Source organism: Macaca fascicularis, chromosome 5, assembly GCF_037993035.2.
Source record: "Macaca fascicularis isolate 582-1 chromosome 5, T2T-MFA8v1.1".
NCBI classification, from domain to species: Eukaryota; Metazoa; Chordata; class Mammalia; order Primates; family Cercopithecidae; genus Macaca; species Macaca fascicularis.
In genome coordinates this window covers 46,689,756-46,704,668 of record NC_088379.1, presented here as the reverse complement: position 1 = coordinate 46,704,668, position 14,913 = coordinate 46,689,756, and the positions used below count along the sequence as shown (strand labels likewise).

The window sequence follows — 14,913 nt, the reverse complement described above, 5'->3', positions numbered from 1 at the left end:
CTTTCTTTTATATTCAGTAAGTGTAGCCATTGATTTTATTCTCACACACAATCCATGGTCAGACCCTGCTAAGAACATAAAAAAATCGATTTGAAGTAGAGCCAGGTAAACAAATATGGTAGAGGAGTTCTCAAAATCCTCATCAGGCCACAGGTTTTTAGTTAACATTAGATTCATTTCTAAAATGTGAAGCGGAATGGCTTCTCTTTGGAATTTAGAGTCATTAGTATGAGTTAGAAAAGCCAAAAAGATTGTATACAATTTTGTTCTTTCCTTTTTTTTTTTTTTTTTTTTGAGACAGAGTCTCACTTTGTCGCCCAGGCTGGAGTGCGGTGGAGCGATCTCGGCTCACTGCAAGGTCCGCTTCCTGGGTTCACGTCATTCTCCTGCCTCAGCCTCCCGAGTAGCTAGGACTACAGGCGCCCGCCACCGCGCCCGGCTAATTTTTTTTTGTATTTTTAGTAGAGTAGGGGTTTCACCATGTTAGCCAGGATGGTCTCGATCTCCTGACCTCGTGATCCACCGCCTCAGCCTCCCAAAGTGCTGGGATTACAGGCGTGAGCCACCGCACCCGGCCAAGATTGTATACATTTTTCAAAAGCTCACATACTTGGCAGAGCTACTCCCATTTAGGCTGTCTACCTTCTTTGGTTATTTTCATTTCTGTAATGGTGAGCAGTGAAATCACCATACATAGACAACTGTCTTCCTAGAAATGATGTACAGGGACAGTAAGATGCCTTGTGCCGGGGCTAAGAGTGTAGACTCTGGAGTGAGAAGACCTGGTTTAAAAATGCTTTCAAGGCTAGGCACGGTGGCTCACGCCTGTAATCCCAGCACTTTGGGAGACCGAGGCGGGGGGAATCACCTGAGGTTAGGAGTTCGAGACCATCCTAGCTAACATGGTGAAATCCTGTTTCTACAAAAATACAAAAAAAAAAAAAAAAAAAAAAAAAAAAAAAATTACCTGGGCGTGGTGACACGTGCCTGTAATCTCAGCTACTTGGGAGGCTAAAGCAGGAGAATCACTTGAACCCGGGAGGCAGAGGTTTCAATGAGCCAAGATCGTGCCATTGCACTCCAGTTTGGGCAACAAGAGCAAAACTCCGTCCCAAGAAAAAAAAAAAACAAAAACAAAAACCTCCCACATTTATGCTGGCTTTGCAAAATCACTGTTTTGCAAAGGTACAGAGTGGTTGGCATAGTGTGCTACCTTTTAAACAAAGGAAGGTATAAGAATATGAAACAACAAAATACCAATCCTTGGTGGTCACATTGGGAAGATTTTAGGGAAAATAACTTGTTTAGAAAACAGCTAAGTAAGAGGAAGCAGTCAAGCATTTAGCCTGCTTTCATTGTATAAACTCTACTTTAAGATAATCAAATAGTCAGCGAGTTCAGTTCTTCTTTAGAGAGTAGTATAGTTCATAAATAAAGAAGAGATGATAGAATATCTCTGCTTCGCAAATGCTAAATAGGTTTAGAAAATTGTTATTTGTTTCTATTATAGTTTGAATTGTGTCTCAACAAATTCACACGTGTAAGTCCTAAACCTCCGTGACTTAGAAAATACCTTATTTGAAAATAGAGTCTTTAGAAGGGTAATCAAGTTAAAGTGAGATCATTAGGGTGGGTCCTAATCCAATATGACTGGTGATGGCTGGTGTCCTTATAAAAGGGGGAAATTTAAGCACAAATACGCACAGAGGAAAGATTATGTGGAGACACAGGGGGAAGATGGTTATTTATGCACCAAAAAGAGAAGTCTGAAACAGACCTTCTCCTCAGAGCCCTCAAAATGAACCAATTCTGCCAACATCCTGATTTTTTATTTCTAGCTTCCAGAACTGTGAGACTATGACTTTCTACTGTTTAAGTTATCCAGTTTGTGGTACTTTGTTACACAGCCCCAGCAAAGTAATACAATTACATTAAAATTAATAGAAGTGGATAGATCACGCTGTCAATATATCTGAATCTGTTCATCAATCTTCATATCATCAAAAAAGACAGTCACGCATTTTGGGTCCCTTCATAGAATTATCCTATACTGCTTATGAAGCAGTCTTGCCAAAACACAACCCTGAAAGCAGGTAATCTAAATGTGATCAAGTCTTAACATAGGAGACAGAGATAGAGAAAGACATTTACAGCAAGGGAATATCATCACAAAAATGACATTGTTTCTTCAAAAAATAATTTACAAGGGGGGCTAAAAAGGGAAGAGAGGAAACTATAGAGTACAAGAGATGTGAATAATTTAGCAGGCAAACGCAATGTGTGTACTCTTTGGGACCTACTTTTAAGAAGTAAAGAAATAACAAATTATGAGACAGTAAAAGTTACTTTAGATCTCCCAGTGTTGAAATCTTTAGTATTAGCTTAATAGTAGTACATAGCTCATAGTGTTGTAGTAAAGATTACATATGACAATATAGGTGAGCATTAAGCGTAATGTCTGTTATATAATATATTTTCAATTACTTATTTACATGGGTTTTGGTGAAATTTCATTATACAATTGCCACTAATATTAGTTAAAATGATACTGTACATACATCTTACTTTGTATATACTTACAATGATAACAGACCTACATACATACTCAACAACACTAGTACAGAGACCTAATGTGGACCAGTATTGAAATGGAAGGCTTTTCACTTCCCATCTTAGTCCATTTTTGTGCTGCTATAACAGAACACCACGAACTGGGTAATTTATAATAAACAGAAATGTTCTGGCTCCCAGTTCTGGAGGCTGAGCAATCCAAGATTCCCTAGGGAGCTGCATCTGGTGGGGCCTTTTTGCTGAATCATAGAATGGCAGAAGGGGAAATTGAGGGCACAAGAGAGAGAGAAAGTGCGCAGGGGAGAGAGAGCACATATGCCAGAGGGGTCACACCAACTCCCATGAAAAGCTTTAGTCCATTAACAAGGATGGAGACCTTATGACCTAGTCACCTCTTAAAGATCTCTGCTCTCCAAACTATCACAATGGCAATTATATTTCCACATGAGTTTTGGAGGAAACAAACATTCAAACCACAGCATTCCTCATTCCACTTGCCATTCACACACATTCATCTTAATTCCTCAAAACCACCTGGCCCTGGGCTCACATCTGGTAAAAGAAGAAGGAAGGAGTACTGTGGAAATTTGAAAGAAAGCAATTGTAGGGGCTAGGAGGAGAAGGCAAAAAATTTAAAAAGGCATTTTTTTTTCAAGGAGGTTAAATGCTCCACTAAATGTCTTCTCAGAATTAAATTGCTCTGCACCTGCCATTTTCAGGGAAAGATAACACATTCTTTCAGCACCCACATGGCTAGACCTTGGAGAGAATAAGTGTATGCAACCATCTGGATCATATTTGGACAAGAGGCCATTAATAGTGATAATTGCTCTTTGGTTAAAAGCCATCATGTAGATATAGAAAATGTTGCAGCTGACAACTATTGTGAATCAGGTGACTGCATCCTACGGTTTTTAATTTCATTTCTACAAACATTTATTGGGCATCTATTTGGTTTGAGAGAGGATGCAAAGGTTAAGGAAATACAGTTCACATTTTCAACAAATACACAATCCTGTACATCAGTGGAAAATGACTACAGAAAGATAAAACATAGTAATAGAGTCACAAATTTCAATTGATAAGGTTACATTGTAGTAAGGCATCAAATGAGAGAGAGTTTTCATCTGGCTAGGAAGGTCATGAAAGTCCTCATGGAGAAAGTGGAATTTGAGAGAGACTTTGAAGCAAAAGTAAGATGGGAAAAACTGGTGGGGTGGGGGAAAGAATGGGGGCAGAGAAGGGAGGGCATCAGTAGGGCTGTAGGGTTACCATGTAAAATACTGGTTTCCCAGTTATATTTGAATTTTAGAGAAATGACAAATAATTCTTGTAATATAATTACTGTTGAACAAGGTAGGGATTAAGGACTCTTACACCCCTCATGCAATCAAAAATCCACATATAACTATGGACTCTCTCACAACATAACTATTAATAACATACTGATAACACCTTACTAATAAAAACCCTTACTGATAATGTAAATTGCAACAAACATATAATTTATGTTATAGGTCTTACTTTATTTTTACAATAAAGTAATCTAGAGAAAATAAAATGTTATTAAGAAAATCCAAAGGATTATAAATCATGCTGCTGTAAAGACACATGCACATGTATGTTTATTGTGGCACTATTCACAATAGCAAAGACTTGGAATCAACCCAAGTGTCCATCAATGACAGACTGGATTAAGAAAGTGTGGCACATATACACCATGGAATATCACACAGTCATGAAAAAGGATGAGTTCGTGTCCTTTGTAGGGACATGGATGCAGCTGGAAACCATCATTCTCAGCAAACTATCGCAAGAACAGAAAACCAAACACTGCATGTTCTCACTCAGGTGGGAACTGAACAATGAGATCAGGTGGACACAGGAAGGGGAACATCACACACTGGGACCTATTGTGGGGAGTGGGGAGTGGGGAGGGATAGCATTAGGAGATATGCCTAATGTAAATGACAAGTTAATGGGTGCAGCACACCAACATGGCACATGGATACATATGTAACAAACTCGCATGTTGTGCACATGTACCCTAGAACATAAAGTATAATAATAAAACAAAAATCTTAAGGGGAAATAAAAGAAAATCATAAGGAAGGGAAAATATATTTGCTATTTATTAAGTGTAAATGGATCATCATAAAGGTCTTCATCTTCATAGTCTTCACATTGAGTAGGCTGAGGAAGAGGAGGAAAAAGAAGGGTCCTTCTTGCTGTCTCAGGGGTGGCAGAAGTAGATGACAGGGAGGAGGTGGAAAGGGAGGAGGGAGAGGCAGGCACATTCGGTGTAAATTTTATTGAGAAAAAATCCTCCAGTAAATGGACTTATGCAGTTCAATCCATGTTATTCCAGAGTCAGCTGTATATTCCATGAAATATTTATGGGATAAAGTATTTGAAACATACTGAATCTTGAAATGCCTCAGATATGTTTACAGAAATAAGCAGAGGGTCTTAGATTTCTGAAAGAGGAAACTTTTTTTTTTTTTTTTTTTTTTTTTTTTTTTTTGGTAGGAGAAGTAAGATGGCAGTAATGAGAAAAATTGAGATAGGAAATGGGCCAGGAAGTGACAGATAGTGAGGATGTTAATTTAGGTGGTAGAAGTGATTTGGAAATAGAGAAGGAGATTGAGATAGAGTGGAATAGAAGCAACAGATTAAATCTCAGTGACAAAAGAGATGTGGAATTACAGTTGCCTTCAAGTTTATGTCTATTGAATGGGATGATGGTAATTTCATTAACACTTGGGAAAAGAGGATGGCCCAGTTTTGAGAATCAAATGATATGAACTAGGGGTCATGTGAGGAGGAGCTGGCAGGCAATTCAAATACAGATGCTCAGTGAGCAATTGAAAATTTTTGAAACTTGATCGTTTGGGAATTTAGATATTTAAAGCTGTTAAACTCAATAAACTGATCAAATCTTGAAGAATCATTAGAGTTTTCAATTAGTGGCAAAAGAGGAGTCGATAATGAAATAACAAAAAACAGAAGAACAAGAATAATTTAAAAATTGTGCTGGGTCTTGGAAGTCCTGAAGTCAGAGTCAGTCATTACTCTTACAGCATTCGGACAAGTCAAGATTCTTTAAGATTCTTTAATATTGAGAACTAGTGATGGTTTTGGTAATTTTTGGCAGAGCTGTTTTGGGAAAGTAGTATGGATGGGAACCATGTTGTTGGAGATAGAGGAGTAACTTATAGTGAGGCAGTAGAGGAAACCAAAGCTGTGAGAAAACTGGTGCTCAAAGCAGAAACTGAAGAGAGGGAGTCAACAGAGAGGAAGGGCTGAAGAGGTAGGTAAAATGGGGGAGCAAAGTCTGTAAAGAGTGTGCACCAAAAAGATTACATGCAGACATGAAGAGATTAGGCTCAGAGAAAAGAGAAAAATCCTCCTTAAAGTTAAGTGGAAGAAAGGGAGGAAAAACAGAAGAATTTTAAGTGACATAGAGGGAGCTGATACTGTATCGTCTCTGCTTTTGAGTAAGAAAGGAAATGACATCATGTGTTCTGAGATGACCAAGTTAAATGGCTCATAGCACATGGACTAAAGTTCTGGTCTCCTAACACAACTTACAGCACATCATGGACATTTTTTATTTAGATTCCCCACCTAAATGGAAGAGGAAGTAATAGAGGTTACTGGGTTACTCTTTTGTGTAATGCATTTTGTCACAGGAGGGTGACCCAAGGGCAAGAGGCACAAGGAATGAAGTCTCTCCCAAGGGCCGAATATCTGTTGCATAGTAGCCTGGTTCCTCTAGAAGTGCCAATCCCTCACCAGACACCATTCTATTATTTCAGGGTGTTTACAGGACTATGTGCCATTCCTTTGGTGAAAAATCTGATTTGACATAGTTCACAAAAATAGACAACTGACTCTATTCTTCTGGCTCATATAAGTTATAGTATCTCATATTGAGAGTTTGAATATAGCAAAAAATTGATTTTCTTTAAAATCTGTTTTCTGTTACGATTATGGAATACCTAGCCAAAGGCTTTCCAGTGCATTCAGAAAATCTCATTGATCACATGATTGCTAAAACCTACTCATTAATATATGGACCCATTCATGATGACTATGAGCTGGACTGATGGAAAGGATTAAGGTAAGAAGTTTGATTCTCTTAATTACTCATGCCTAAAATAAATACAGCTATAAATATTCCAATATGTTATATGATAAGGATATTCTAGTATGTGTGCTTAGGAGGTGACCAATAACAGATATTCTTTAAAAGGCTCTTACCTAGAAAAATGCAGACTGTCATTTCTTAGATTAGGAAATGTTACATCAGTGGAATTAAAATGAATATGCCCTAATATATAGGATCACAAAGCAATGGAATTTAGGTTTAGTAGGTGATATAGTTTGGCTCTGTGTCCCCCACCCAAATCTCATCTTGAATTGTAATCCAAATTGTAGTCCCCAGGTGTCAAGGGACGGCCCAGTGGGAGGTGACAGGATGATGGGGGTGATTTCCCCATGATGTTCTTGTGATAGTGAGTGAATTCTCATGAGAACTGATTTTTCGGTAAGGATGGGGTTCCTCCCCTTTGGTATTCTCTCTCTCACCCGCCACCATGTAAGACGTGTCTGCTTCCTCTTCTGCAATGATTGTAAGTTTCCTGATACCTCCCCAGCCAGGCAGAAGTGCGAGTCAATTGAACCTCTCTTGTTTGTAAATTATCTAGTCTTGGGTAGCATCTTTATAGCAATATGAAAACAGATAATACAGTATGAAATTTAGGGATAGTTTCATCCAATCACTTTTTTTAAGGTTGGTGGATCTGAAGCCCAGGGAGGTGAAATGCCTTACTGAAGGGTATCAGCTGGTTAGGCCACAAGTCTCTTGACTCAAAGTCCCAAGTGCATTCCACTGACAAATTTCTTTTTTTCTTTTTCCTTTCAAATTTTAGATTCAGGAGGTACATGTGCAGGTTTGTAACATGACTACATTGCATGATGCTGGGGTTTGGGCTTCTATTAAATCCATCACCCAAATCATGAATATAGCACTCAATAGGTGGTTTTTCAACACTTGCCACACTCCCCTTCTCCCCAGTCTTGGAGTCCGCAGTATCTATTGTTTTCAGCTCTATGTCCACTGAACAATTTCTACTCAGCTTCTGGAAAGTTATTCTTAGGGCCAAAATAGTGAGTGTGTGGCACATAATAGGCACTCAATGAGTATATTTTTAACTGAACAACTTTATCGCTATTTTAATTACTGATACCCCTGGTATCAGTTATACACCCTCGGTATGCAGTTTGTCCAGTGCCTAATAAGGCTATATAAGGCACAACTACTTTAGAGAAATACAATTTAGGACTTATTATGTATTGTCATATTGATTAGTTCATAAGATTGTCCCAGTAATGAGTAAGGGAGTATTAGCCCGTTACTATACAACGGAAAAACTAAGTCTTAACAAGTTTACATAATTTATTCAAGGTCAAGAAGTCAGAAAATTGTGGAGTTTATGCCCAATCTCGGTCCCCTGACTTTAGATGTCATACTTTCTCTGCTATACCTTATGACCTTTCCAGGATATTGATAACTTCTAGGGAAAGGAAAACCAAATCTGTGAGGGAAGAGGAAGTGGGAAAGACAGAGGAAGAGAAAGGGAAGTTATGAGAACTAGTGTGAGGCTCTTACAGAGAAAATTGGTGCCATAAAAAGAGCAGGGCACAGATAATAGATGAATGGTTTGTGTTTCTCTTTGGAAAGGTCATTGTCTGTTTGCTAGACAACAAGCTACAAAGAACTGGGTTTGCTCCGAAGGGATTAAAGTGGTGTACAACTTGGAAATAGGAGTTGACTTTTAAGTGCACTTGAATGGCAATGGAGTGGAAAAGCACAGGCATGGGAATCAGGATACATGGATTTTAGTCCCAGTTCTGGCATTACCTTATTATTCCCTTATATAAGGTACTTCTCCCTTTTCTGTCTCAGTTTTCCCAGTTGTAAAATGAAATGTATTCAACTTCATGATTCTCAAATATTTTCTTTCCTTTGGATTATTCCCATTGGTAGATGCTGGTAGTAATTTGGGAAATTCATGAAGTGAGACTCTGTAATCTGACAATGTAAGCCACATTCTTTCTCGCCAAAAAAAAAAAAAAAATCTAGTTGCTCTTTTTTTTCAATCAATCAACTTTTTATATATTCTTTACTAATCCATATACTTACACATGTCATGGTTGATTAGCCTATTGAACTGAGTCATGGATTTACTCTCCCAGGATAATTTAGAATGGTAACTCATCCCTTTACACATCGGGCATGTCTGATGGAAGTTACACTGGTAACAGAAAAATTACAATTGATTTATAGTATATGAACCATAACTAATAATTAACCACCAATCTTGGATTAGTAGTCTTTTTGTTGTAGCTACCAATAGACTCAAGGGAACTGTTAATTTATTTTACCATTTCTCCCAAAGACTTTTAACTCAGAGATTTTTAACTGAAGTTGAAAGTCCTTGGGGTACAGAAAGAGTGGGAAAATTTCAAAGATTGTTTTACCAAGAACAACTACGTTATTTTACTGTGCAAATGAAGACCAAAGCTATCAAATTTCAAAGATCATTTTGCCAAGAACAACTGATATTATTTTACTGTGCAAATGAAGACCAAAACTATCAACTAAATAACCAACCACTAGAAATTTCATCACAGATATATATTGTTTTCACTTGTATATTGTTTTGGGGCATTAGTGAATTTAAAGACATTAATTGTTATATTTTGACCCGTAACTGGGGTTTCAGCTTAGTATTCATGGTACATGGAAGGATTTCAAGGGGCTTATGAACACTCTGAAATAACAGGAAAATTTGAGATATTGTGAATATACAGGTTTCATCTGTTTCTCAAAAGAATCACTAAAGGTGACAACAAAGAATAAACAGCCACCACTTTACATATCCTATAATAACAGTTTACAGTTCAGATATTTCTGTCGTAAAACTGGTAGGTAATTTTGATGTGTTGCCTATAATTTGTAATAAGCCCTTAACTACATGAGGGTTAGTAATAGACCTTCATAAGTATATGACACTCCATTTATATATTCATCTATATATTCTTGCTTCTCTTCCCTTTGCCCACTTCCAAAAGTTGAAAATGAAACAAAGCAACAACAACTTTAAAACATGCAATATAAAGTCATTTACCGGAGTCCATAGAGAACTGTTCCATCAGGATGCAGTCGAATCATTCGATTTTTCACTGTGACCCCATGCACAAATGATTTCTTGTCATTCAGAAAGTAGGTGTCTGGTACCCAGAGTTGGTCAGCTACCCTATTGTCTAGGGTGAGGTTTAGTGGGATTCCAGAATAAGAAAGCCTTTTGTCTTTCCAAGACTGCTGGAAATACATGGTGAGTGTATAATCCTGTGAAATAAAGAAAGCCAAAAGAAGAATTTTACTATCATTATCATCTAAGATTTAATAACATGTAGGATGTCCTGTAAGAGATTACATTTGAATATATTAAAATTTGCACTTAGAGGTATAAAGTAACTAACAGGTTAAAAGTACTAGGGGCCTTGCACTGTGGATCATGTCTGTAATTCCAGCACTTTGGGAGGCCAAGGCAGGAGAATCCCTTGAGCCCAGGAGTTCAAGACCAGCCTGTGGAATATTATGAGACCTCATCTCTACAAAAAATAATTTTTAAAAAGTTAATTGGGTGTGGTGGTGCATGCCTGTAGTACCAGCTACTTGGGAGGCTGATGTAGCAGGATCTCTTGTGCCCAGGAGACTGAGGTTGCAGTGAGCCAGGATTGTGTCACTGTACTCCAGCCTGGGTGATAGAGCAAGACCTTGTCTCTAAAAATATATATAATTAGTTAAATAAATAATGAAAGTACTAGAACTATACTTGAAAGTATATATAAACATTTCCACCAATATAGAGCAAATAGATGTAACTGAATTTTAAAGTTTGAAGTTAAGGTAATGATGTCATGGGTAAGGTCATAAAGAGAAATTGTACAGAGGAATCTATGTTCACAAACATTGACCTCTGGATATTATATTATAGTTCTGTTTTGGAGAGGAATGTCTGATAAAAAATAACTAAAAAACTGAATGCATTTAAAAGGAAAAGGTGTTTTTCAAACCACAAATTCTTTTGAATGAACACTACTCTGTTTAACACATAAAGATTATCAATTTGCCCTTATCTGAATTTTTCTTTGAATTACAACTTATCTATGGTTGGGTCCTGAAAAGTAGTTATGAGGCACATAAAAATGGAGATGTTTATTTGGTCTGAAGACTAACCTCAGTGGTGGCACTATTCAACATTTCTCGCTTACCACATTTGTGTTTCATTTCAGGAAGTGGTGTGAATTCAGAGCTGGAATTGATCTTGAAGCTTGCTTCTTCACCTTCACAAGATATTACAAAGGACATCCCCCTGAACTTTTTCTTTCTACTTAGGTTTCCCCTGGCAGTTAGAGACAGGAATACTGGGATCACTATAAACGGCTCAAGCTGCTGGAAGGGCTGGTCTTGCAGACAATGATCTTAGCACATTAGTTATTGTCTGTTTTTAACAACTCTATTAATGCAAAGTATGATTGTCCATTAAAGGAAAATAAATTGGCAGCAGTAAAATCCTAAAGTCTTTGACATGAATCTCGATAAAAACAGAAAGTGCACTTTTTCTAAGACATTGATATGGCAATAGTGACTTTGTGAATGCTTTAGTGACTGCTAAGAACACACTGTGTACCTCCTGCACAGTGTTCATGTACTACCACTGTTACATATACCACTGGGGAAAAAGAATTATTCGAATCATGTCTAACATCTGGGCAAACTGCACTTCATCTAGACTTCCAAATGGATATTTATGCATTTCTGAAAAATCTTAAAATATAAAACAATATTCTTTCTGCACAATGAATTCCAGGGTCTTTTAACCATATTGAAGAACATTGATACTATTTATTCAGAAGCCGCCTTCCAATAATTTAAAGACATTCTTTCTTGTTCAATGGCAAAAGGATATTCACATTTGACTATTAGTCCCACAGTATCCATTTTAAAGATATAAAACCTCCTTCCACCTTACCTTCATATTAAAAAAAAAATAACCCTCAGGCTACCTACAGTCCTCTTCTCAGTAACTGACATTCTCATTTGCATCATCTACAAGTTCTTAATATTGTGATTTTTTGGAGGAAAATGAATTGGGCAGATTATGGGTTTAGATTACAAAACTGCTTGATTTTAAACTCTACCATATGTAAGCCTAATTATGAGTGACTGACATAATCTCTTGTACCTAAGATGCCTCTTTTTTTTTTTTTTTTCTTGTCCTTTAAAGACAGTCTCACTTGGCCATTCTGGCTGGAGTGCAGTGGCCCCATCCTAGCTCACAGCAGCCTCAGATTCCTGGGCTCAAATAATCCTATCTTTCAGCCTTTCAAGTACTTGGGACTACAGTCATGCACCATCACACCTGGCTATTTTTTTATCTTTTTTTCTTTTTATTTTTTGAGACCGGGTCTTTCTGTGTTGCTCAGGCTGGTCTCAAATTCCTGGCCTCAACTGCTCCCCTGGCCTCAGCCTCCCAAAGTGCTGGGCTTACAAGTGTGAGCCACCGCACCTGACTTGCCTTATTTCTAAAATGAAAAAATAGCATTTTACTGGCTTTTTGTGAGAATCAATTGAGAAAATTAAAGTTAAGGTACTTTAGAAACCATAATGTGCCAAATAAATAAATTATCTTCAAAATTTTTAATTGCTATGTACAAATTAGTGTTACACTTCCAAATACTTAGAGTGTATATGCTCATTTTCATGAGCATTTCTATTTTTAAAGAGATGTTTATAAAAGAATTTGTAGGCAGATGGACTCTGTTGGCCATGAAAATAAACAATTGTGATGAATTATAAGTCTTGGTGGTGGATTCTTGTTTATAATTCAGCCAGTGTAGGAAAATTAAATATCAGCCACAGTCATAGTGTAAATGTTGCCACGGCAGTCAGCATGATCAACAATGGAATACATGTGTCAGCTTATACCAATTCCTCATTAGCATCCAGATTCTTATGAGTGCCACACAGGATTTCTCACAATGTAACCTGCAGCAAAATCCTTGCTCCACAATTATTTTCAATAACGTTTTAATATGCGATGGGGAAAACATATGATCATAAAGTATAAGGGACTATCTTGAAAATTGGTAGGAGTAAATTTTACCGCAAAAGAGAAGTATATGAAGTAATGCATTGGTTAAGTAGCTTTATTTAACCATTCTACAATGTACACATATTTGAAAACATCATGTTGTACACAATAAATACATACAATTTTAATTTTTCAACTTTAAAAATGGCAAAATAATACTGAATGATAAATGCTATATTAATACATAGCATTTATTATCATTTACTTACTGGTGTGATAAGTGGAGAACAGAAAGGAGAAAACATGGGTAATCCCTGTTTAGACCTCTGTGTGTGTGTGTGTGTGTGTGTGTGTGTGTGTGTGTGTGCGTGTAGACGTTTCCCCTTTCCTCTTTGGAAACTATTTTTGTTTCCTGTAGAGAAAGAGCTACATGCCATGTGGTGAAATCTTTGTTATACAACTCATTCTGTTTTCAATAAATATTGAGTAAAAATTATATCATGGTTATAAATTCAAGCAATAATGTACCTGATTTGCAATAGAAGTTATCCAGTGAAAATGAACATATGCTAGCATATTACATCTACAAGTAGGTAAGGGGGAGCAAGTACCCTTCACTCCTGGTCTTTTAATGCATTTCTAGGGTTAGCAGCCTAATCTAGGACCTGATTCTATGATGAATGAAAATACAGACATATGATATTGATAACCTTAATAAAACCTTTTTGAAGATAATGATAACTGTGGTGATAATAATGAACATTATGGAAGTACCAAAATACACCAATTTTTCCTTTTTCTACAATCTATGTAAAACCACATGCATGACAATAATTCCCTTCTCCTGTGGCGTGCTCTGTGCTCATGGTTCTCATAACCCTTTCATATCTATTATAACATTTGTTCTCACAGAAACCTTGTGAGATGGGCAAATTTTCCATGAAAGTATTTATCATTTACAAGTCAGAGAAACTACTTATTATATTTTAAACAATTTTTTTATCCACCCCTTAATATAAAAGTTAACAATGACATTTGACTATAATAAAGCCTATGACTTCATTTCGGTGGATTCTAGTTTTAGGTAGAAAAGAAATCCTCTAAATTGTATTTTTGTTCTCTTACACAACCAGTTTTCTGTTAATTCTTCATTAGTCCAAAGTGCAAGCACTCCATAGAAGATGGAACATTTTTTTCGGAAAGAAATTAATGCTCTTTGGCCAACAGCATTAAAATTATTTTCCTTCTAGGTGTGTTCACAAGTGTTCCACCATCTTTCTCAAGTGTGCAAGCTATTTCTTGAGAGAAAGTGTGACGTATTTAGAAACTGTGGGCCATAGCGAATTCTTTGACACTGAGGTAAGTTAATGTGATAAATGGATATGAGCTTGCTAATAAAATTAATTGGGCTAATTCAGGCATGACAGAATTCGATTCATTGAGGAAAGGCAAGATGGACAATACCAAACCAGTAGCGCTCAATAAACTTCAAAACATTTTTAAAAAATTATCTTTATTTATTTTTATTTTTTTAGATGGAGTCTTGCTCTGTCACTCAGGCTGGAATGCAGTGGCATGATCTCGGCTCACTGCAACCTCTGTCTCCCAGGTTGAAGAGATTCTCCTGCCTCAGCCCCCTGAATAGCTGAGATTACAGGCGTTTGCCACCACGTCTGGCTAATTTTTGTACTTTTAGGAGATGGGGGTTCTCCATGTTGGCCAGTCTGGTTTTGAACTCCGACCTCAGGTGGTCCGCCCGCCTCGGTCTCTCAAAATGCTGAGATTACAAGTGTAAGCCACTGCGCCTGCCCCCAAAACAACATATATATGGTTGTTTTTTTTTAATCTAGAGATGATTAAAGGTACGGTATAAGAAAATTATGTTAAATAAAAGTCATTCTTTTGGAGAAAAAAGGTAACATTCTTCCTAGATTTATAGTTTTAAGGACAGGCTGATTCTTCCCCCCATATTAGGTACATTTAACAGTGTCTGAAGACAGTTTTGGTTGTCACCAGTGGGATTAGTGGTGTGCTCCTAGCATCGGTGGGTAGAGGCCAGGGATGCTCCTTCACTTTCTACAATGCACAGCACAGGACCCCACAACAAAGAATTGTCTGCTTCAAAATGTCAATAGTGGCAAGGTTGAGAAACCCTGCCTTATATGAAAATATC

The 14,913-nt window shown here is 37.2% G+C and overlaps 1 protein-coding gene across 9 annotated transcripts in view; it reads right to left on the bottom strand.

Annotated features, from left to right (window-relative positions):
• GABRB1 (gamma-aminobutyric acid type A receptor subunit beta1) overlaps window positions 1–14,913 on the bottom strand; it is a 447,091-nt gene that overhangs the window by 255,559 nt on the left and 176,619 nt on the right. For all 9 annotated transcript variants that reach the window (XM_045392330.3, XM_045392329.3, XM_065544972.2 and 6 more), the window contains one exon: window positions 9,768–9,988. In XM_045392330.3, coding sequence (XP_045248265.1) covers window positions 9,768–9,988 — 221 coding nt within the window. The remainder of the gene's footprint in view (window positions 1–9,767; window positions 9,989–14,913) is intronic.